The following is a 26,072-nucleotide window of genomic DNA, read 5'->3' on the forward strand; positions in this document are numbered from 1 at the left end:
GGCCCTCCCCCTCTCTGGCCCCCCCAGCCTGTGTCCCAGCCCACCGTCTGCTCCCCCTCTCTCTCCTGGTCCCCATCCCTCCCCCCCTCCGGCCAGAGCCAAGCTCCAGTACCAGAGACTGCGCTCCCTGCCCCGGCCCTGGAGGTTCAATTCCCCCTGCTTGCCCCCCAAAGCCAAGAGCCTCCAGCCTGGAGAGGGAGGTACGACGGGGGGAGACGAGAGAGGGAGACACACGAGCCGTCAGCACCACCCATGACCTGGAAACAGGAAGTAAGGACACCCACTCCTCTACTGAGACCACCGCCGCCTTGGCAACCACATACTATGACCCGGTGGCCGTTGCTACGAGAACAGAGACGGAGAGTTGAGCTGTTTGGTGTCTGCTGGTGAGAGCAGCATTGTGACTGTACACAAACTGTCTGAAATGTCCTCAGGTAAACAAGACCAAACACAGATTAGGGGTCACAGATCTTAGTGACTAAATAAGGAGAAATAAAGATGTTTTATACAGGATGATAGAAGACATGCTGTGTGTTTGTTGGTGACCCAGTGGCCCTATAGACACACACACTGGAAACACTACATTTAGGACCAGTAATATGACAGTATTACCCACTTGAATATACACTGTGTGTGTGTCTAGTGTGATCCCCTCTCTCCCTTGACCTGCCCCCCCACCCTCTCTCCCCCCACCCTCCCCCCCACCCTCTCTCCCCCCACCCTCCCTCCCTACTCTCTCCCCCCACCCTCCCTCCCTAAGATCTGTGACCCAGAAACCAGATTGAGCTAGATAAGCCCAGTAAGCACAGATGTGACGTGTTTAGGAGACAGAAACACTGTGACATTGATAAGAAGTGCTGACAGAACACACAGGACTGATCAAACAGCCAGACTGGAAACAGGAACAGATATGCAGTGACAAGATGTGTTTCTGTTTACTTATGATTATGTGTGGGTGATTTCCTGGAGTGTATAAAATGATCTCCTCGCATAAAAACTAAAAGAAACTATGGCCATTTTCCTACCAAGTACAAACAAAGTCAACACAAAACACAGTCCTCATACAAACAGCTCTTTCCACATCATGGATCAGTTCCCTCTCCTGGTGCTGAAGAAAGGTGCAGCTTTTATGGGAGGCAGGTCGTGCTGATGGTTGGGATAGTGGCAGTTGATTGGTCCATTCCGGTCCCCTCCCAGGTCCAATCAGACGGCGAATTGGGACCTGAGCGATTGAGTGAGAGGAAGGGAGTGAACAAACAACACAGACATCATCCAGACCAGAACTAGAGACAGGATGTCTGGTGATGGAACGGTGTACTGTATGTGTGTGTGTGTGTGTGTGTGCAGTGTGTGTGTGTGTGTGTGTGCAGTGGCTCAGCGGGCTCTGGTCCAGGAGCTGCTGTGTCCAGAGGGGGGCCATGAGGAGCCAAAGGAGCAGACCTGATGTCACGGGGACGAACCACCGTTGGGGGTGGATGGACGAGGCCTCTCCCTCAGTGGAAGGATGCTCTCCCAAGCCGGAGGCACGGTGAAGAGCCCACCTGGGACGGAGGTCCTCTCATGACTTACTGACTGTACAGAGCACACGCATGTGATCCACTGCGGTTTTAGTTTCATTTTAAGAGATAGTCTACATTTCTGAGAATGGTTTGAGTTCTAACGTCTTGAATGGATGTATTATGCCATTACACCATATTATTCTCCATTTATTTATTCTCCAAGTAAATTTTTGGGAATAAATTATTGAAAATAAAGACAACCAAATTATAGATGCCAAATTCTGGAAGGTTACATAGCATACAGTTGCTGCTGAGTAGACTACTCTCACTACGGTTTAACCTATATATAGACAACAACAAGGATTTGGTTTCCAATGCTTTGTACAGAAAATACAATACTATTTTATTGCACCTCATAGCACAAAGTAAAAAAACACAAATGCCAATGTCAAAATAGCAAACGCCCCTCAGACAGAACTGTATATGCAGCGCTGTATGGTGAATTAGATCTACAGTTATGACAACTCGCTCAACCATTGCGCATGTATTTTCTTATGTAATTAACTAAATGTCTAGATGTTTGTGGAGGTAATATTATTTAACAAAAAAGCTGTATGATACATTTGGATCAACATGACATAAGCAATTGATAATGTAGGAAACAGCAGACAATTGTAGGCTACATAATCATTCGCATTAATGTACCAGAGCATTGGAAATCTGTTCATTGTGATCGGAGAAATGTAGGTACCAAAGCCACTGAGAAAAACTGTCATCCCCGACTGCATCACAGGCACTGCACTGCACTATCTATCATTCCAGACATCTGTGTGTCACTGACATCTTACTTACCGACTGCATCACAGGCACTGCACTATCTATCTATCATTCCAGACATCTGTGTGTCACTGACATCTTACTTACCGACTGCATCACAGGCACTGCACTATCTATCTATCATTCCAGACATCTGTGTGTCACTGACATCTTACTCACCGACTGCATCACAGGCACTGCACTATCTATCATCTAGAAATCTGTGTGTCACTGACATCTTACTCACCTGCTGCATCACAAGCACTGCACTATCTATCATTCCAGACATCTGTGTGTCACTGACATCTTACTCACCGACTGCATCACAGGCACTGCACTATCTATCATCCAGAAATCTGTGTGTCACTGACATCTTACTCACCTGCTGCATCACAGGCACTGCACTATCTATCTATCATTCCAGAAATCTGTGTGTCACTGACATCTTACTCACCACCTGCATCACAGGCACTGCACTATCTATCTATCATTCCAGACATCTGTGTGTCACTGACATCTTACTCACCGACTGCATCACAGGCACTGCACTATCTATCTATCATTCCAGACATCTGTGTGTCACTAACATCTTACTTACCTGCTGCATCACAGGCACTGCACTATCTATCTATCATTCCAGAAATCTGTGTGTCACTGACATCTTACTCACCGACTGCATCACAGGCACTGCACTATCTATCTATCAGTCCAGAAATCTGTGTGTCACTGACATCTTACTTACCGACTGCATCACAGGCACTGCACTATCTATCTATCATTCCAGAAATCTGTGTGTCACTGACATCTTACTCACCGACTGCATCACAGGCACTGCACTATCTATCTATCAGTCCAGAAATCTGTGTGTCACTGACATCTTACTCACCTGCTGCATCACAGGCACTGCACTATCTATCTATCATTCCAGAAATCTGTGTGTCACTGACATCTTACTCACCGACTGCATCACAGGCACTGCACTGTCTATCTATCATTCCAGAAATCTGTGTGTCACTGACATCTTACTTACCGACTGCATCACAGGCACTGCACTATCTATCTATCATTCCAGAAATCTGTGTGTCACTGACATCTTACTCACCGACTGCATCACAGGCACTGCACTATCTATCTATCATTCCAGAAATCTGTGTGTCACTGACATCTTACTTACCGACTGCATCACAGGCACTGCAATATCTATCTATCATTCCAGAAATCTGTGTGTCACTGACATCTTACTTACCGACTGCATCACAGGCACTGTGCCCTATATATAATTCCAGGAATCAGTGTGTGTCACCGACCTTATCACAGGCACTGTGTCCTATCTATCTACAGTTCCAGGAATTTGTGTGTTTGCCTCACCGACATCTTAATCACCAACTGCATCACGGGCACTGTGCCCTTGTGGACAATAAAGTCAATCAATCTCCTGAATTAGCCAACAGGGGGCAGAAGGTAGAGGGTGCAGGTAAAAAAAAGAATTTGTAACAATAAAACACCTTTGCTCATCCCATGACTCGTTTATCATGTGCAGGGTCAAAAGGTAGAACAGTTTAGGTTTCATTCTGAGAGCCTCTGCATTTCAGAGAAATAGCCTGACAATTATCATAAAGGTCATAAAAGGGGAATTTGTTTTGGTTGTTTGGCCAATATTAAACCCCCTACACTACTTGACATGCTGTGCATCTATCAGATCTTCCCCTCAGTTACTGATCTGCTGTGGTGGATCAAGAGTTGGGATACTTTGTCGCCACAAAGCCTCTCTCACTGGCTCCACAATGCTCCATATCATGGATGAGGGTGTGGGATGTCCTGTGTCTCCTGGCATTCAGGCTCATTCCACCAGAGGAGTGGAGACTTCGGTAGCCATCCTCCGTGGTGAGGGAGTGGAGGAGATCTGTAAGACACTACGGCCCTCCCTTTCTAACCCTAACCCTGTCTGAGACTGCTGTTATTGGACCCATTTACATGTGACCTCCAGCACACAGCCATGACAACACTGCTCTCATTCCAGTGCTGCTGAATCAGCACACAGCAGTTATCTGGGGAGGGTTTACAACAGAAGGTTAATAAAGTGAAATAGATTCAGCCCAAGAGACAAGGGTGTAGATATTCCTGGTCATGAAGACTCTTGGTTGTAACAGGACAGAGAGACCAGGAGAAACACAAGTGCAGATCTTTGATTCAGAACACAGGTTCAGATGTACCAAGGGCTAATCCAGAATCATGGTCAGGGACAGGTGAGGGTCAGTCCAGGTACAGCAGGTCTATAGGGGACAGAGGAGATAGGGCAGGGTTTACATAGGAGAGAAGAACTTCTGGTCAGAGTGTAATAATCTGCTTTATGATGTTCATGCTGTTAATGATTCAACATTCTAGAGTGTGTTGCCACCAGGGCATTGTGAAGTCACTGTGATCTCAGGTAACAAGGGCAGTGGAGAGGTGGATTCTGGGACCTGAAGTCCTGTAGATATCCAGACCAACAACTCTGCATCTATAAAATATATTTTCTCAGGGATATTGTCTTTCTCCAGTTAGTCGTAGGTCTGTAACTTCACTTGTGTCTGATGTTCTGATGTGACAGTACACCCAGGGCCCTCCTACCTGAAGGGTTAACAGCTCTCATGATGGGGTCTATATCACTGGACTCTGACCTGTTTTATTGTACTGTTCAGTGTACCTGCTACTATAATGAATGATAGCGTCTATATGAACAGACTTTGACCTGTGTTCTTGTACTGAACCTGTAACTATAATGTTCCAGAGACACTCCTGGAAGCAGCACAAACAGCATCAACAGATTTCTTCTTCAGCACGAAGGACAATGCCTGCTTGACTTGACGTTGTGTTTGTGAATTCAGACCAGGAGAAAGCAGAGGTAAGTCCCTCCAGGGATCATGTTCAGGTCAGGTAGGAAGTGAGGATGATTCTAGTTGAACGCTCAGACCTACAATCCTCCTGAATGGAGGACCAGGGTGGTCAAGAGACACAGCTGAACCGTTGGAACATGTGGTTGGACACTCACATGAATAACTGTATCTAGTAGAGAGTGAAGGATTTTAATGGGTTTAATGGTAATATTTGTTTGTCAGTAGTTAGTGTTTCATGGTACTGAAGGTGATTTTGATTACAAATGTACAGTACAGATCCTTGGTGATTCCTGTTAATCATTGTCTATAGTACAGATGTCTACTGAACTGGGTGTTCTTACAGAACATGTAAGGACAGAGAGAGCAGTTTCAGAGAAGGTAGTAAAGATGCTTTAGATAAGATTACACTGTTCATTATGTCTCTTGAGTTAAGGTTGTTGAAAGTGATAATGTGTTAAATAATAGAATGTAATCCAATGTCGATATTGCAGAGTTAGACTTGTCTGATGTTTCCCTCTGTCTCTCCATCTCTCTGCATAATACACACTACACACACCTGCCTCTCTCGCTCCCTCTGTCTCTCTGTCCATTACTCTCTCCATCTCTGCATAATAATCTCGACCTTTTTACAATCACTGTTTAACAAGCTCACTCCTCGCTCTGACAACGGCTAAGGTGAGGGTCAGTGCAGGTCCAGCAGGTCTATAGGAGCGTGGTGGTCAGGAACAGGTGAGGGTCAGTCCAGGTACAGCAGGTCTATAGGAGCGTGGTGGTCAGAGACAGGTGAGGGTCAGTCCAGGTACAGCAGGTCTATAGGAGTGTGGTGGTCAGAGACAGGTGAGGGTCAGTCCAGGTACAGCAGGTCTATAGGGGACAGGGGAGATAGGGCAGGGTTTATACAGGAGAGCAGAACTTCTGGTCAGAGTGTAATAATCTGCTTTATGATGTTCATGCTGTTAATGATTCAACATTCTAGAGTGTGTTGCCACCAGGGCATTGTGAAGTCACTGTGATCTCAGGTAACAAGGGCAGTGGAGAGGTGGATTCTGGGACCTGAAGTCCTGTAGATATCCAGACCAACAACTCTGCATCAATAAAGATCTTGTCTCAGGGATATTGTGTTTCTTCAGTTAGTCGTAGGTCTGTAACTTCACTTGTGTCTGATGTTCTGATGTGACAGTACACCCAGGGCCCTCCTACCTGAAGGGTTAACTGCTCTCATGATGGGGTCTATATCACTGGACTCTGACCTGTTTTATTGTACTGTTCAGTGTACGTGCTACTATAATGAATGATAGCGTCTATATGACCAGACTTTGACCTGTGTTCTTGTACTGAACCTGTAACTATAATGTTCCAGAGACACTCCTGGAAGCAGCACAAACAGCATCAACAGATTTCTTCTTCAGCACGAAGGACAATGCCTGCTTGACTTGACGTTGTGTTTGTGAATTCAGACCAGGAGAAAGCAGAGGTAAGTCCCTCCAGGGATCATGTTCAGGTCAGGTAGGAAGTGAGGATGATTCTAGTTGAACGCTCAGACCTACAATCCTCCTGAATGGAGGACCAGGGTATGGTCAAGAGACACAGCTGAACCGTTGGAACATTTGGTTGGACACTCACATGAATAACTGTATCTAGTAGAGAGTGAAGGATTTTAATGGGTTTAATGGTAATATTTGTTTGTCAGTAGTTAGTGTTTCATGGTACTGAAGGTGATTTTGAGTACAAATGTACAGTACAGATCCTTGGTCATTCCTGTTAATCATTGTCTACAGTACAGATGTCTACTGGACTGGGTGTTCTTACAGAACATGTGATGACAGAGAGAGCAGTTTCAGAGAAGGCAGTAAAGATGCTTTAGATAAGATTACACTGTTCATTATGTCTCTTGAGTTAAGGTTGTTGAAAGTGATAATGTGTTAAATAATAGAATGTAATCCAATGTCGATATTGCAGAGTTAGACTTGTCTGATGTTTCCCTCTGTCTCTCCATCTCTCTGCATAATACACACTACACACACCTGCCTCTCTCGCTCCCTCTGTCTCTCTGTCCATTACTCTCTCCATCTCTGCATAATAATCTCGACCTTTTTACAATCACTGTTTAACAAGCCCACTCCTCGCTCTGACAACGGCTAAGGTGAGGGTCAGTGCAGGTCCAGCAGGTCTATAGGAGCGTGGTGGTCAGGAACAGGTGAGGGTCAGTGCAGGTCCAGCAGGTCTATAGGAGCGTGGTGGTCAGGAACAGGTGAGGGTCAGTCCAGGTACAGCAGGTCTATAGGAGCGTGGTGGTCAGAGACAGGTGAGGGTCAGTCCAGGTACAGCAGGTCTATAGGAGCGTGGTGGTCAGGAACAGGTCAGGGTCAGTCCAGGTACAGCAGGTCTATAGGAGTGTGGTGGTCAGAGACAGGTGAGGGTCAGTCCAGGTACAGCAGGTCTATAGGGGACAGGGGAGATAGGGCAGGGTTTATACAGGAGAGCAGAACTTCTGGTCAGAGTGTAATAATCTGCTTTATGATGTTCATGCTGTTAATGATTCAACATTCTAGAGTGTGTTGCCACCAGGGCATTGTGAAGTCACTGTGATCTCAGGTAACAAGGGCAGTGGAGAGGTGGATTCTGGGACCTGAAGTCCTGTAGATATCCAGACCAACAACTCTGCATCAATAAAGATCTTGTCTCAGGGATATTGTCTTTCTCCAGTTAGTCGTAGGTCTGTAACTTCACTTGTGTCTGATGTTCTGATGTGACAGTACACCCAGGGCCCTCCTACCTGAAGGGTAGCTCTCATGATGGGGTCTATATCACTGGACTCTGACCTGTTTTATTGTACTGTTCAGTGTACGTGCTACTATAATGAATGATAGCGACTATATGACCAGACTTCGACCTGTTGTATTGTCCGGAACCTGTAACTATAATGTTCCAGAGACACTCCTGGAAGCAGCACAAACAGCATCAACAGATTTCTTCTTCAGCATGAAGGACAATGCCTGCTTGGCTTGACGTTGTGTTTGTGAATTCAGACCAGGAGAAAGCAGAGGTAAGTCCCTCCAGGGATCATGTTCAGGTCAGGTAGGAAGTGAGGATGATTCTAGTTGAACGCTCAGACCTACAATCCTCCTGAATGGAGGACCAGGGTATGGTCAAGAGACACAGCTGAACCGTTGGAACATTTGGTTGGACACTCACATGAATAACTGTATCTAGTAGAGAGTGAAGGATTTTAATGGGTTTAATGGTAATATTTGTTTGTCAGTAGTTAGTTTTTCATGGTACTGAAGGTGATTTTGAGTACAAATGTAGAGTACAGATCCTTAGTCATTCCTGTTAATCATTGTCTACAGTACAGATGTCTACTGGACTGGGTGTTCTTACAGAACATGTGATGACAGAGAGCAGTTTCAGAGAAGGCAGTAAAGATGCTTTAGATAAGATTACACTGTTCATTATGTCTCTTGAGTTAAGGTTGTTGAAAGTGATAATGTGTTAAATAATAGAATATAATCCAATGCTGATATTGCAGAGTCAGACTTGGTGATGTGTCTCAGTATGAACACCTCTACCAGCAGCTCTGACAGTCCCTCCCTTCCTGACTTTCTGACTCTTATTTCATCTACTCATTTGTCTCACACCAGCTCTCCCTCTGTCTCTCTCTCCATCTCTCTGCATAATACACACACTACACACACCTGCCTCTCTCTCTCCCTCTGTCTCTCTGTCCATTACTCTCTCCATCTCTCTGCATAATGAACACACACACACCTGCCTCTCTCTCTCCCTCTGTCTCTCTGTCCATTACTCTCTCCATCTCTCTGCATAATGAACACACACACACCTGCCCCTCTCTGTCTCTGTGTCTCTCACTCCAGTGTTGCTGCATGAGAGTTCTGGTAGGGGTTAATAGTGTGTTATATGTAAAAGTGTCTCTTTGTGCAGGGGTCGGTTTCAAGGGGTTTATGTTAATGTGTAACAAGTTGAAGTATATAACCTACTTTCTCACACGGTTCTTACTGATATTTATCCAAATCAACATCCAGTACAGGGGGAGATTTGAACCTGCTACCTCTTGAGCTGCAGTCAGGTGCTCTAACCACTGAGCTGCAACCCTCCCTTCTTTCTCTCTAAAGGGGGAAGGAGACTGAGTTGCAGGAGATTGTAAGGCAGGACAGAGATCAAGTGTATTAAACTCTGTGTAAATTCATCCGTAACAGTATGTCAACGCAGAAAACTGGAAAACTCTGTACACAAAGTTGTTCTCAGATTAATGAACACTGCGTACGCGACTCATATCACACGTTAGTCTTCATAGACACCACTTAACTAGTGATTGTGCGCTCCCAAATTTGACCTGACATGGCTGTTGAAACGCCCACATTTTGTCAAGTTTATCAATAAACATTTTAATTAACCCATCGTGAACAATGAATGATTCTTAATAAGAAATGGGTGAGGCAACAAAAGTGGCCTTAGGCTAGCAGTTATTTGAACAGGCAACTCCAACCCTGTTAGATCCTGGAGAATACGGTTGAAGATGGAGAGTGAATCACAACAAATTGATGTTAATCGATGTGTAACTACTTTATGATCCAACAAGATCAAAATAACTTATTGTTTCACTTAATGAATCAGTCATGCTGTTGTTGGTAATTTATCAAGTTATTCTAAATACTGTCATTACAATGACATTGTTGTAACCCTGTTAACTCTAAACATAGATAATCATACATCCACACACATGTTACTGATCCATCAAGGTTTTCTAAGAGGAAGTGAGGTAGTGCTCAGTACAGCTGATGGTGCAGTATGATGGAGTGGAGCTTGTTGTAAGAGGAAGTGAGGTAGTGCTCAGTACAGCTGATGATGCAGTATGATGGAGTGGAGCTTGTTGTAAGAGGAAGTGAGGTAGTGCTCAGTACAGCTGATGATGCAGTATGATGGAGTGGAGCTTGTTGTAAGAGGAAGTGAGGTAGTGCTCAGTACAGCTGATGGTGCAGTATGATGGAGTGGAGCTTGTTGTAAGAGGAAGTGAGGTAGTGCTCAGTACAGCTGATGGTGCAGTATGATGGAGTGGAGCTTGTTGTAAGAGGAAGTGAGCTCGTGCTCAGTACAGCTGATGATGCAGTATGATGGAGTGGAGCTTGTTGTAAGAGGAAGTGAGGTAGTGCTCATCTGTGGTCTTTTCATAGTGTTTACTTCCTGAATGAAGTGGTAACAATTGACCATTGATTTAAAAAGTGCCATTTTGAATTGCAAAATGTGTGTAAAGCAGAAAATGTGTTTAGACTTTTGGAGACTTGAAAAGAGTTTTTGGGAGGGGGGTGTCTAACTCACTGTGTGTGATAAAGAGGGGTGTGTCAGTTTAAATAATTGTGCTGTGCATGTCATTTTAGTGTGTTAGCAGTTGGCAAAAAACTGGAAGTAACTGTTCTAGATCTAAAGCAAAGCTGCTTGAGAACACACTGAATCATCAGTTTAGGTGTCAGAGACAGAACAGAACACCATGATATTAATAATCATATTCTACTGAAATGTGAACATTAGCGCCATACATTACATATAGATTCATCTAATTGTAGCTTCTTAGCCATATGTTGTGGATTCATTAAAATCAACTATATACATTATATAATGAAATAGATCATTACATTTCTTATGTGTGGTGTTTCTCCTGCGTGTTTGTCTCTTTTCAGCTCCTGCTCTTAGGATCAAGTTTCAGCTCCTCCTGTTTCCTATTGGCTGATATAAGGAGGTGGGTGAGGCCTGAAATGAAAGAGGAGGGTTAGGTGAAAGTGAAAGTCAAAATATCTTTTACAGGATCCATTTTGTGACTAAAAGAATGTGTAAAACAGATTCTCAAACTGAAAAGAAGATTTTAAAGTAAGTCATTTTACAATATTCTTTCCCAGTATCAATGTACACATACAGTAAAAGAGAAGGGGAGGTTTCAGAGTTATGGCATCTTAGTACCACAGTTTTCTAACAGGAAATGAAACGGCCTTTCGCTCAGTCTAATGGCCAACATGCAACAAGTTATAACTAACTCACTATGGTCTAATAATATCAAGATCACTTTTATTGTTTCATATAATTAACCAGCCATGGTGTTGATGGTCGTTTAGAAACGAATTATAAATCTTCCAATTACATTTTTTTCTTCACATATACTAAAAACTAACGTACATCCACAGAGACATGTGACAGGTCCGTTAAGGTTTTTCTAAGAGGAAGTGAGTTAGTGCTCAGTACTTGTTGTCTTATCTTATGTCAGTATCAGACTGAGATACTGAAGTAGTTTTAACAAAGCTGTTTTTGTCACATTGGTGTGTTATCAATGTTTATCAATGAACAGTTTTTGTTTTGTATGTGTTTTAATTGAGTTGTTTACATCATAGAGGGGTGTTATGAATCAGGGTAAAAAGTAAGTTATCCTATCCTTCTTCTCTTGAGGTAGCAGTTTAATAAGGTTGGATTCTAACTTGTTTGTTTACAGGTCTGGCTTCAAAATACTTCTACTAATCAGACCCTGAAGAGGAACGTTCTGTATTTTAGAGAGTGGAGGGAGAGAAGAGGGTGGTATTGCCTCTAAAATGAGTCTCTCAGGGGAGAGAGAGGAGGGGGGCACTGCCTCTAAAATGAGTCACCCTGGGGAGAGAGAGGAGGGGGTCCCTGCCTCTAAAACGAGTCTCTCTGGGGAACATGACATGGACACCAAAGCTAAGAGGTAAGATGAGAATCCATACCTGTTCATGACTGTTCTCCATCTCAGAGCTCAGCAGTGATATTATGACATCATCATTAGTCAGAATAAATGAGAGACTGAAGGTCTGTCTCTGTTGTGTTTAAGCCCAATCCAGCAGAGACCAGCCTCACCTGCACCCAGCTGTGTGTCCATGAAGAGTGACAAGTCTATGCATCAACCTATCATGATCAGTGATGGAGGAGGACCTTCTAATGAGGAAGGGTATGTACTGACCTCTGCTGGTTAAACTAAAACAGGGTTAGAGCTGCTGACTGTAGATACTGAAGTATCCCTCATCACATCCCTACTAAAACACAGGGTTAGAGATGCTGACTGTAGATACTAAAGTATCTCTCATCACATCCCTACTAAAACACAGGGTTAGAGCTTCTGACTGTAGATACTAAAGTATCTCTCATCACATCCCTACTAAAACACAGGGTTAGAGCTGCTGACTGTAGATACTAAAGTATCCCTCATCACATCCCTACTAAAACACAGGGTTATAGCTGCTGACTGTAGATACTAAAGTATCCCTCATCACATCCCTACTAAAACACAGGGTTAGAGCTGCTGACTGTAGATACTAAAGTATCCCTCATCACATCCCTACTAAAACACAGGGTTAGAGCTGCTGACTGTAGATACTAAAGTACCCCTCATCACATCCCTACTAAAACACAGGGTTAGAGATGCTGACTGTAGATTCTAAAGTATCCCTCATCACATCCCTTTTAAAACACAGGGTTAGAGCTGCTGACTGTAGATACTAAAGTATCCCTCATCACATCCCTACTAACACACAGGGTTAGAGCTGCTGACTGTAGATACTAAAGTATCCCTCATCACATCCCTACTAAGACACAGGGTTAGAGCTGCTGACTGTAGATACTAAAGTATCCCTCATCACATCCCTACTAAAACACAGGGTTAGAGATACTGACTGCCAGCCTGGTTGACATACAGACCATGTGGTAAAGGTTCACAGTGAGAGATACAGAGTAACAACAGGTCTGGAAACCTGCCTTTCTGACTCTCATTCAAGTTGAACAGCAACATTAAAGCCTGGATCTGACCCTACTGATGAATGACTACAGCAACACATGTTGGACAGTATGATATATCTGTGGTGTCTACTTTAGTGATTTATGTTTGTAAGACACTTTGTTGTGTTTGTTGACAGGATGAGACAGCAGAGACCAGCCTCACCTGTACCCAGCTGTGTGTCCATGAAGAGTGACAGGTCTATGAATCCACCTATCATGTTCAGTGATGGAGGAGGGCCTTCTAATGAGGAAGGGTATGTACTGACCTCTGCTGGTTAAACTAAAACAGGGTTAGAGCTGCTGACTGTAGATACTAAAGTATCCCTCATCACATCCCTACTAAAACACAGGGTTAGAGCTTCTGACTGTAGATACTAAAGTATCTCTCATCACATCCCTACTAAAACACAGGGTTAGAGCTGCTGACTGTAGATACTAAAGTATCCCTCATCACATCCCTACTAAAACACAGGGTTAGAGCTGCTGACTGTAGATACTAAAGTATCCCTCATCACATCCCTACTAAAACACAGGGTTAGAACTTCTGACTGTAGATACTAAAGTATCCCTCATCACATCCCTACTAAAACACAGGGTTAGAGATGCTGACTGTAGATACTAAAGTATCCCTCATCACATCCCTACTAAAACACAGGGTTAGAGCTGCTGACTGTAGATACTAAAGTATCCCTCATCACATCCCTACTAAAACACAGGGTTAGAGCTGCTGACTGTAGATACTAAAGTATCCCTCATCACATCCCTACTAAAACACAGGGTTAGAGCTGCTGACTGTAGATACTAAAGTATCCCTCATCACATCCCTACTAAAACACAGGGTTAGAGCTGCTGACTGTAGATACTAAAGTATCCCTCATCACATCCCTACTAAAACACAGGGTTAGAGATACTGACTGCCAGCCTGGTTGACATACAGACCATGTGGTAAAGGTTCACAGTGAGAGATACAGAGTAACAACAGGTCTGGAAACCTGCCTTTCTGACTCTCATTCAAGTTGAACAGCAACATTAAAGCCTGGATCTGACCCTACTGATGAATGACTACAGCAACACATGTTGGACAGTATGATATATCTGTGGTGTCTACTTTAGTGATTTATGTTTGTAAGACACTTTGTTGTGTTTGTTGACAGGATGAGACAGCAGAGACCAGCCTCACCTGTACCCAGCTGTGTGTCCATGAAGAGTGACAGGTCTATGAATCCACCTATCATGTTCAGTGATGGAGGAGGACCTTCTAATGAGGAAGGGTATGTACTGACCTCTGCTGGTTAACCTAAAACAGGGTTAGAGCTGCTGACTGTAGATACTGAAGTATCCCTCATCACATCCCTACTAAAACACAGGGTTAGAGATGCTGACTGTAGATTCTAAAGTATCCCTCATCACATCCCTACTAAAACACAGGGTTAGAGATGCTGACTGTAGATACTAAAGTATCCCTCATCACATCCCTACTAACACACAGGGTTAGAGCTGCTGACTGTAGATACTAAAGTATCCCTCATCACATCCCTACTAAAACACAGGGTTAGAGCTGCTGACTGTAGATACTAAAGTATCCCTCATCACATCCCTACTAAAACACAGGGTTAGAGATACTGACTGCCAGCCTGGTTGACATACAGACCATGTGGTAAAGGTTCACAGTGAGAGATACAGAGTAACAACAGGTCTGGAAACCTGCCTTTCTGACTCTCATTCAAGTTGAACAGCAACATTAAAGCCTGGATCTGACCCTACTGATGAATGACTACAGCAACACATGTTGGACAGTATGATATATCTGTGGTGTCTACTTTAGTGATTTATGTTTGTAAGACACTTTGTTGTATTTGTTGACAGGATGAGACAGCAGAGACCAGCCTCACCTGTACCCAGCTGTGTGTCCATGAAGAGTGACTGGTCTATGAATCCACCTATCATGTTCAGTGATGGAGGAGGGCCTTCTAATGAGGAAGGGTATGTACTGACCTCTGCTGGTTAAACTAAAACACAGGGTTAGAGCTGCAGACTGTAGATACTAAAGTATCCCTCATCACATCCCTACTAAAACACAGGGTTAGAGCTGCTGACTGTAGATACTAAAGTACCCCTCATCACATCCCTACTAAAACACAGGGTTAGAGATGCTGACTGAAGATTCTAAAGTATCCCTCATCACATCCCTACTAAAACACAGGGTTAGAGATGCTGACTGTAGATACTAAAGTATCCCTCATCACATCCCTACTAAAACACAGGGTTAGAGCTGCTGACTGTAGATACTAAAGTATCCCTCATCACATCCCTACTAACACACAGGGTTAGAGCTGCTGACTGTAGATACTAAAGTATCCCTCATCACATCCCTACTAAAACACAGGGTTAGAGCTTCTGACTGTAGATACTAAAGTATCCCTCATCACATCCCTACTAAAACACAGGGTTAGAGATGCTGACTGTAGATACTAAAGTATCCCTCATCACATCCCTACTAAAACACAGGGTTAGAGCTGCTGACTGTAGATACTAAAGTATCCCTCATCACATCCCTACTAAAACACAGGGTTAGAGATACTGACTGCCAGCCTGGTTGACATACAGACCATGTGGTAAAGGTTCACAGTGAGAGATACAGAGTAACAACAGGTCTGGAAACCTGCCTTTCTGACTCTCATTCAAGTTGAACAGCAACATTAAAGCCTGGATCTGACCCTACTGATGAATGACTACAGCAACACATGTTGGACAGTATGATATATCTGTGGTGTCTACTTCAGTGATTTATGTTTGTAAGACACTTTGTTGTGTTTGTTGACAGGATGAGACAGCAGAGACCAGCCTCACCTGTACCCAGCTGTGTGTCCATGAAGAGTGACAGGTCTATGAATCCACCTATCATGTTCAGTGATGGAGGAGGGCCTTCTAATGAGGAAGGGTATGTACTGACCTCTGCTGGTTAAACTAAAACAGGGTTAGAGCTGCTGACTGTAGATACTAAAGTATCCCTCATCACATCCCTACTAAAACACAGGGTTAGAGCTGCTGACTGTAGATACTAAAGTATCCCTCATCACATCCCTACTAAAACACAGGGTTAGAGATACTGACTGCCAGCCTGGTTGACATACAGACCATGTGGTAAAGGTTCACAGTGAGAGATACAGAGTAACAACAGGTCTGGAAACCTGCCTTTCTGACTCTCATTCAAGTTGAACAGCAACATTAAAGCCTGGATCTGACCCTACTGATGAATGACTACAGCAACACATGTTGGACAGTATGATATATCTGTGGTGTCTACTTTAGTGATTTATGTTTGTAAGACACTTTGTTGTATTTGTTGACAGGATGAGACAGCAGAGACCAGCCTCACCTGTACCCAGCTGTGTGTCCATGAAGAGTGACAGGTCTATGAATCCACCTATCATGTTCAGTGATGGAGGAGGGCCTTCTAATGAGGAAGGGTATGTACTGACCTCTGCTGGTTAAACTAAAACACAGGGTTAGAGCTGCAGACTGTAGATACTAAAGTATCCCTCATCACATCCCTACTAAAACACAGGGTTAGAGCTGCTGACTGTAGATACTAAAGTATCCCTCATCACATCTCTACTAAAACACAGATTAGAGCTGCTGACTGTAGATACTAAAGTATCCCTCATCACATCCCTGCTAAAACACAGGGTTAGAGATGCTGACTGTAGATACTAAAGTATCCCTCATCACATCCCTACTAAAACACAGGGTTAGAGCTGCTGACTGTAGATACTAAAGTATCCCTCATCACATCCCTGCTAAAACACAGGGTTAGAGCTGCTGACTGTAGATACTAAAGTATCCCTCATCACATCCCTACTAAAACACAGGGTTAGAGCTGCTGACTGTAGATACTAAAGTATCCCTCATCACATCCCTACTAAAACACAGGGTTAGAGATGCTGACTGTAGATACTAAAGTATCCCTCATCACATCCCTACTAAAACACAGGGTTAGAGATGCTGACTGTAGATACTAAAGTATCCCTCATCACATCCCTACTAAAACACAGGGTTAGAGATGCTGACTGTAGATACTAAAGTATCCCTCATCACATCCCTACTAAAACACAGGGTTAGAGCTGCTGACTGTAGATACTAAAGTATCCCTCATCACATCCCTACTAAAACACAGGGTTAGAGATGCTGACTGTAGATGCTAAAGTATCCCTCATCATATCACATATATAGAATATAATTGTAAATGGAGGCTGTGACTGCGTCCCTGTTGTTATGGTTACTTATTTCATTCACTTTGTACAGGCTCATATACTATGTAGCCAGCGCAATAATTTAGAACGGTGAACAGACAGTTTTGCTGCAACTACGTAAGTAGGTGTCCGTATATCACCGGATAATGGACACCCCTGCAAATGATTCAAAGCTGCTCTCTCTAATTCAGTAGAAACTAGAGCGAACTCCAGGATAAGCCTGTGAGTTACTTCTCCACTTTAAAAGGCTTGACATTTATTGTAAACAAGTAATTTTGTTATAATAGCTTTACATTCAAATAAGAAAGATCAGTGTAGCTCTAGTGAACATTTGACAACAATAACCTACCTACACACATACACACACACTCACACATAGACACACCACACACACACACACACACACACAGACACACACAGCACACACACAGACAGCATGAGAGTCAGTGTCCAGCCCTGCAGGTACCAGGCCTGGTATGAGCACAGACCGGGCGGGGCTCAGCCCTCTTAGACTGGTTGAGACCAGAAGGTCTTCAACTCCTGGGTGGAGGAGTGCTGCAGTGTCTAAAGCAGGCTGCTAGCAAACATGCAGCCCTGTGTGAGGTGGACCCTGATGTCATTCTTCAGTGTCTGGTTGAAACACAACACACTTGTTTACCTGGGGGTGACAGTGCTCCTATCTTTAATGAATGGTTGGGGTTAGATACCCATAGAAGATGGTTTATTTGGTAGTGATGGTATCACTCTTATACAGTGTGTCTGTGTGTATGCATGAGTGGATACAGTCAGGTTTACCACTCATGCTTATGTATGATACACTCTGTAGTAGATTATCAGCCCTTGTACATGTGGTTCATGTGGTTAAGTAATGTCATCTCTTGTCCTCAGAGATCAACAGGAGAAGTCTGAGTCAGACCAGAGTCACCATGAGGACTTGTCCTCCATATTCACAGTGAGTTTTGTGTTAATCTAAAGTAAAAACAAGACAGAATCATTTTAATCATATTGTTCTACTGTGTAGAGTTCCTGGTTCATCTGCCATCTTCCCTCTCTGTTTCAGGTGCTTGAGGAGACTGTCATCAGGTTTGTGAAGAAAGAGATGAAGAGGATGAAGAGGATTCTGAGTTCAGATTTCCCAGAAGGCTTAGAGAGTCAGAGGGAGGACCAGGAAGTGGTGGACCCTGAATATCAGAAGCAGGAGAGCAGTGCCAGAGAGGGAGCTCTGAAGATCACACTGCACGTCCTGAGGAACATGAACCACAAGGAGCTGGCTGACACTCTGGAGAAAAGTAAGAGACTCCATATTTAGTCTGAGTTGACCGATTGATGGTATATGATGAAGGTTAGATATACAAAGAAAGTTATGAGACTCAGAGTAGCCCAATGTTGTGTAGATCTTCATATGACCTTGTACCATGTGTGAGTATACTAAGCTGTTTCATTATTGTGTACCTGATAAATGGTCATAGATTGGAAATTTGTTTTGAATTGAATGTCAAGGACACATTGTCAGTTCATAATCTGTGAATAATCAAAACTACATTTAACAAAAACACGCACTTAACGTGTTGTTTTTTGTTTAGATGAGCGTGCTCAGATTTGTCGACAGAAACTCAAATCTGAACTAAGGAAGAAGTTTGAAACTGTGTTCGAGGGCATAGCTAAACAAGGAAACCCAACTCTTCTCAATAAGATCTACACAGATCTCTACATCACAGAGGGTGAGAGTGGAGAGATCAATAAAGAACATGAGGTGAGACAGATTGAGACAGCATCCAGGAAATCAGCAAGAACAGAAACAGCCATCACATGCAACAACATCTTTAAACCCTCAGCTGGACGAGACACACATATCAGAATTGTTTTGACAAAAGGAGTTGCTGGCATCGGAAAAACTGTCTCAGTGCAGAAGTTCATCACGGATTGGGCTGAGGGACTAGCCAATCAGGAAATCCAGTTCATCTTTCCTCTTCCGTTTCGAGAGCTGAATTTGTTGGATGGAGAAGAGTTCAGTCTGAAGGAACTTGTCCATCACTTCTTTTCGGAAACCAGAGAATCAGGAATCTCCAACTACGACAAGTACAACGTTCTGTTTGTCTTTGACGGTCTGGATGAGTGTCGACTGCCCTTAGCCTTCAAAAAGAACAAGAGCTGGTGTGATGTCACAAAGTCCACCTCAGTGGATGTGCTGCTGACCAACCTGATCAGAGGAAAGCTTCTTCCCTCTGCTCTCATCTGGATCACCACTCGACCTGCAGCAGCCAATCAGATCCCTTCTGAGTGTGTTGACCTGGTGACAGAGGTACGAGGGTTCAATGACCCACAGAAGGATGAGTACATCATGAAGAGATGCAGTGATGAGATCCTGGCCAGGAGAATCATCTCCCATATCAAGACATCAAGGATCCTCTACATCATGTGCCACATACCAGTCTTCTCTTGGATTACTGTTACAGTCCTTGAACACATGCTGAGAACAGAGAAGAAAGAGAAGTTGCCCAAGACCCTGACTGAGATGTACACAACCTTCCTGGTGTTACAGACCAAACAAAAGAAGGTGAAGTATGCTGGGAAAACTGAGACCGATCCACACTGGGATGAAGACAGCATTCAGAGTATTCTGTCACTGGGAAAACTGGCCTTCCACCAGCTGGAGAAAGGCAACCTGCTTTTCTATGAGAAAGACCTGACAGAGTGTGGAATTGATGTCCGTGATGCCTCAGTGCACTCAGGAGTGTTCACACAGATCTTCAGACAGGATGGTAAAGTCTTCCAGGAGAAGGTGTTCTGCTTTGTCCATCTGAGCTTTCAGGAGTTTCTGGCTGCTGTGTTTGTGTTTCTCTCATTCATCAACAACGATGAGAATCTGATGTCTGAGACTCCATCAGCTTCCAGTTCCAAAAAAGTGGACCTGGAAGTGGATCTTTTCAGAGAGAAACCAGAAGTCCGATTCTACAAGAGTGCTGTGGACAAGGCCTTGCAGAGTAAGAATGGACAACTGGACCTTTTCCTCCGCTTCCTCCTGGGCCTCTCAATGGAGTCCAACCAGACTGACTTACAAAGCCTACTGACTCAGAAAAGTCACAAGACAGAGAGCCATGAGGAAACAGTCAAGTACATCAAGGAGAAGATCAGAGAGGATCCCTCTGCAGAGAGATGCATGAATCTGTTCCACTGTCTGAATGAACTGAATGACCATTCTCTGGTGGAGGAGATCCAACACTACCTGAGCTCAGGAAGTCTCTCCAGTGAAAAGCTCTCATCTACACAGTGGTCAGCTCTGGTCTTTGTGTTGCTGACTTCAGAAGAGAAGATGGACGTGTTTGACCTGAAGAAATACTCCAGATCAGAGGAAGGTCTTCTGAGGCTGCTGCCAGTGGTCAACAACTCCAAAGCTGCTCTGTATGTATAAGGCATTAGCTTTTTTTATATAATATTACAACAGCACATATTGTGATAGTGTTTGATTATCAGAAGTTCCTATAATACAAAACATGACTGATGATGTCTCATGTTCTCCTTATGTTATTAGGCTGAATGACTGTAACCTCTCAGAACGGTGCTGTGAAGCGCTGGCCTCAGCTCTCCCCTCCTCAGATCTGACAGAGCTGGACTTGATTAACAACAACCTGGGGGATTCAGGCATGAAGCTGCTCTCTGCTGGACTGGGGAATCCACTCTGCAAGCTGGAGACACTGAGGTCTGTATTCATGTTCAACATGACACAACTATAGTTATAATCTCACACCACGCAATGAATCACACACTGGTCATAAGTTTGTGGTCTATTAAAGGTACAAGGGGTCCGGCCAATGAAAAAGTCAGGGCAGTCAAGGGTCGTAATCCACAAGGAGTCATTCAGGTACAGGGCAGCAGGCAGACTCGAAGTCAGGGCAGGCAGGATGTAAGGACCAGGGGAACTAAGAGGCAGAAAAGACTAAAGGAGGTAGAGAAAAACATGCTGGTACTGTCGGCTCGACAAACAAGAAGAACTGACCCCAAACAGAAAACACAGGGATAAATGAGGGTAGGAAGGAAGATGGGAGACACCTGGAGGGGGTGGAGACAAACATGAGATGAGTGAAACAGATCAGGGTGAGACAGGAATCTATTTAAGACATACTACTTCATTATATTATTGTAGATTGACATGGCATTGTGTTTTGTATCTGTCTGCTAGTGTACTGTTGTCCCTGTGCTTGACACCACTATCCCTGCATCAAGGGTTGTGTGTCAGAAATAGCCAGAAACGTATACTGCTTGGTATACTGACAGACCTGCTATTGGATGTAATATGTAATACTTTCTTGGTGTATTGTACTACTATGACGATTTTGTGAGGAACAGAAGGGTAAAATTTAAGAGGCCACTGCAAATGTTACCCTTCTGTTCCTCCCTCAAAATGGTCCTTCTCCACATTTTAAAAAGGAAAGAAAAAGGTGCACTGCATGTACAATTTCTGACACTATAGTTTGGTACGATTCCATTTGAGATAAAAGTAAAGTCAGCCAACCTGAACAGACAGTCCTCTGACTAATCAAACCTTCTTGGTGTTTGAGAGTAAAATGACAGACTGATTCTTTATTTCTACCTCCAGAGGGTAGTAGTGTTTATAATTCTTCTTATAATCATAATAGAAATACCTCAGGATGACCACATGATGTCTCAGTATACGACAAGAGATAGAATATTCCACAGGTACAATCCAGCCCAGTGACATCAGCTTCTCAGGCAGGTTAATATTTCACATTGGTTACTGACTACCGTGTCATTGTGTTCAAATCAATGTTATTTGTATAGCCCTTTCTACAAGCAATGTCACAGAGGGCCCATAGAACTGCACCTAAACCAACCTAAACCCTCAAGGAAGACAAGGAAAAACTCTGGAAAACTCATAGTTAAAACATTTAAGAAAGCCTGGGAGGAGCAATTCAGTGAGGGTTCCACTTCTCCAGAGGTGGTCGGTGACTAAGAGAGGTGCAGAACATAAGCAAAGCATAATCATGCATCAAGAGTAGAGATGGAAATAAAATGTGCAAATGGATGTTGAACACAGATAATCAGAGTTCCAACTCAGTGCTCTTGATGTAACCCTAATAAACACCTAGACAGTGCCAGCCTCCCTTATTGAAACATGAAGTCTGTTCCAGAGGAGAGAAGCTCTATATGAGAACACCTTGTTTGAACACCCCTGTTGTTTTCAGCTTGCAACAGTAACTCACCACAACACCCATAGGAAATGATCAGACTGATTTTCTTTATTTCTACCTATAGAAGATAGTAGTGTTAGTAATCCATATCATGATTACATTCTACAGGCTGTCAGGCTGTCACATCACAGAGAAAGGCTGTGCTTCTCTGAGCTCAACTCTGAAGTCAACCTCCTTCCTGAGACAACTGGATCTAAATAACAATGATCTGAAGGATGCCGGCATGAAGCTGCTCTCTGCTGGACTGGGGAATCCACTCTGCAAGCTGGAGACACTGAGGTCTGTATTTATGTTCTACATGAGACATTAGTAAAGTTATAATCCGTAATGTATTTGTATGGTTGATTTAGACAACAGAGTTTCACTCATGGCTTCATCAAAGAGAGAACTGGAGGGACTATCATCTGCGGCACCTTTATGGACTCTGTAATCAGTAGCACACAATACAGCAATACAGTCCATTTCATTTCATTTCTGGATTAGTTCCATTCATTTTCTTTTGCACACAAATCAAACAATGACACACAAACCTGACACGGTGAAAAGCTGTATGCTTTTCCACCTAGCCACACACCTGTGTATCCCTGGCTGTTAATTACCTATATGCCTTCCCAAAGACAATGCTCCACCCAGTGCTCAAACATAAAACTGCCCATTTATTTGCATCACCAATGTGGTATATAAATAAAACAAAACAAAGTTGTATAATGGCTCCAACACAAGGGTTAAGATATACTATTCCTCATATTATTGTACATTTACCTGGACAGGGAGACGTGCACAAAGTAGGCACCAAACAAACGCAGGATACGTGCTGCAGCCATTCAGCATGTGGACACGTACTTAGCGTGAAGTATATTTCAGCCTTAAGTGTCAGGTGCAACGCTGCTCTTTAGGAAGTTAAACACACTTTTATTACATTACATTTACATTTAGTCATTTAGCAGACGCTCTTATCCAGAGCGACTTACAGTAAGTACAGGGACATTCCCCCTGAGGCAAGTAGGGTGAAGTGCCTTGCCCAAGGACACAACGTCATTTGACACGGCTGGGAATCGAACCAGCGACCTTCTGATTACTAGCCTGATTCTTTAACCGCTCAGTCACCTGACTCCCATTATTGGTAATTTCACACATCACAGAAGGTAACATTTGCCATTGAATTCCTTGAGGTTGGTCCTGCTACATGTAACATAACATTAAAGCAAAAAGAGAACAGAATGCGGACAAGAATGTTACAACTTTAAACTAGAATATATACACTACCGGTCAAAGGTTTTAGAACACCTCCATTTTATCAATTTTTATTGAAATGTAAGCAGTTCAAGTCCAGTGAACAACCTGAAATGGTACTGTCATGGAATATTATCGCGGCTCTGTGTAATCTGATGAGTCAAGAATGGCGGTTTCAATACAATTTATTTAGTTTGTACAAACTTAAGATTAACAGAGTACTCTGGACCCGTCATAGCGAAGGACATGCAAGCTGTAACCTACAGATCGTTCGAGAGAGAGGTGAAGAACAACCATAAAACCCAGCCTTATACAAAGTTAGAACAGATGGTCCTAATCAATCAATGCAGTGGTCTCTGTGATTGGCTAGCACTGATCAATGACAGTCTAAGACAATAAACTCCCAAGCCAGTGTCCCACAGTCCTTTGATGTAGCAGCTACTTCTCTAAGTCAGAAGATAATTAATGAAACACAGACAGAATGTCTGACTTGGCCATCTCCTTAGCCAAAAGGTCAGGTCGGCCTGATCAACTGATCCTCAGGTCACGGGAACTCAAGCTGACGTCCTCCTTCTCCATGCCCCTGGCTCTTAGTTAGGTATCATAAATACCTTCAGACAATCTACTACATCCATTCTACAGAGCTTGCATCCTACAAAGCCCCAGTTCATTACATTATCTATCTATATAAAACACATACATTCTAACTATATTCTAAAATTCCACCACAGTACAAAGGTAAGCGGTAAACTGCCAGAGGTTAAAAAAAATTGTTTAGGTTTTTCAATTAACAAAGGAAGACAGACCATAATAAACCCTTAAAAGTGTAGGTCTTTACTTTAGATAGAAATTGCCAATAAAGCCAAGGTTTCAGTGAGTACAGTTTCCTACACCATCAAAAGGGAGTCAGGTGAGGGAGTCGGGCTAGTAATCTGAAGGTTGCCAGTTCGATTCCCGGTCATGCCAACTGACGTTGTGTCCTTGGGCAAGGCACTTCACCCTATTTGCCTCGGGGGAATGTCCCTGTACTCACTGTAAGTCGCTCTGGATAAGAGCGTCTGCTAAATGACTAAATGTAAATGTAAAAGGCCCCTGGAAACTAGAGGAAACTGACAGGAGGAGGTCTGGCAGACCCAAAGCCACAACAGAATCAGAAGACAAGTTTCTGAGAGTGAACAGCTTGTGTGACAGGCGGCTTACAGGACAACAGCTTCAAGCATAGCTTAACACTGGTCGAAGTAAGCAAGTCTCAGATGATGGTTGAAATGCTGCAAAATGCTGTGGTAGCAGTTTTGGTTCAGGGTGCCACTAACTCTGTGGAAGTCGCCGACTCTTGATCCAGCAAAAGAGCCCCCAAATCATCACTTTCAACCATGTGAAAATAAAATGTGCAAATGGATGTTGAACACAGATAATCAGAGTTCCAACTCAGTGTTGTAGCGGGGTTTGCTCGTTTATGATTAGCAATACTTAATTTATAATAAAGTATGTAGTTCTTGGGGGCACCACCTCTTATTTGTTGAAGGGACAGAGGAAACCTTATTGAACAATATTGAATAATAGCCTTCGTGATAATCAGTCTAATCTTAAGTCGTGGATTCTATGAAAGTAGGGCAGATCAGATAACGTGAGAGATACGCAAATATTATACACAATGATTTATTTAGGAGAATGTAATTATAATGAACAAATACCAGATAAGTTATGGGTTAGTCAGAGTAGTACAGTGGCTGGATGCTAATGAGGGCGAGCAACACAATGGTTGTGTAGAGCGCGTGTGAAGGGGGGAGGGAGAGAGAGAGAGTGGGAGAGAGGTAGAGAGGGAAAGGTAGGCCTTTCTAGTAACAATGGACGATCAAGGGCAACTGACTTAACGAGGGTTAAGTTAAAATCATTTGTAAACTACAATCAAACATTAACAATTAAATCACAACATGCCAATATGTCACAAGTAAGAAATATTGCAAATCGCAGTTACTTTTGTCGGTTTGAAGAAAGGAGTCAATGGTTTGTTATGTCCAACGAATAGAAAGCGGAATCTCTCGTCAAAGTCCCGGGCGCTCAGTGAATTTGCAGGTTGAGAGGAATAGGTTAGAGAGTGACGCGTTCACCTCAGTTTAATCCTATGAACAAGCGGGGGTGATCGTACGTTTGGGGGTTTTATACTCCAAAGAACAGGGGGGGTCCCCGTGAAGGTGACCTCTTTCATTTTTTTTATTGTTTTACTGTACAGCACTTTGTGTTTCATCATGGATTTTAAAGTGCTTTATAAATAAATGTTGCTTTTTGCTTGCATTGGTCAGTTACTCCCCACCTGGGCGTCGTCCTGAGATCTGCCTAGGTGTGAAGTGGCTCTTAGCTTTGAGTTCCGTTATTTCAACTGTCCATGGAATG

General features: G+C 43.4%; 1 protein-coding gene across 1 annotated transcript in view; it reads left to right on the top strand.

Annotated features, from left to right (window-relative positions):
* The first annotated feature begins 11,023 nt into the window (after positions 1-11,023).
* The window catches only part of LOC136959394 (protein NLRC3-like), a 68,832-nt gene continuing 53,783 nt past the window's right edge, over positions 11,024-26,072 (top strand). Inside the window, 8 exon segments of the mRNA XM_067253721.1 lie at positions 11,024-11,074; positions 11,688-11,918; positions 12,042-12,158; positions 13,120-13,236; positions 14,137-14,253; positions 14,849-14,965; positions 15,807-15,923; positions 16,336-16,452. Coding sequence (XP_067109822.1) covers positions 11,785-11,918; positions 12,042-12,158; positions 13,120-13,236; positions 14,137-14,253; positions 14,849-14,965; positions 15,807-15,923; positions 16,336-16,452 — 836 coding nt within the window. The 5' untranslated portion in view covers positions 11,024-11,074; positions 11,688-11,784.

The sequence above is a fragment of the Osmerus mordax genome, chromosome 2 (assembly GCF_038355195.1).
Source record: "Osmerus mordax isolate fOsmMor3 chromosome 2, fOsmMor3.pri, whole genome shotgun sequence".
In the NCBI taxonomy this organism is placed as follows: domain Eukaryota; kingdom Metazoa; phylum Chordata; class Actinopteri; order Osmeriformes; family Osmeridae; genus Osmerus; species Osmerus mordax.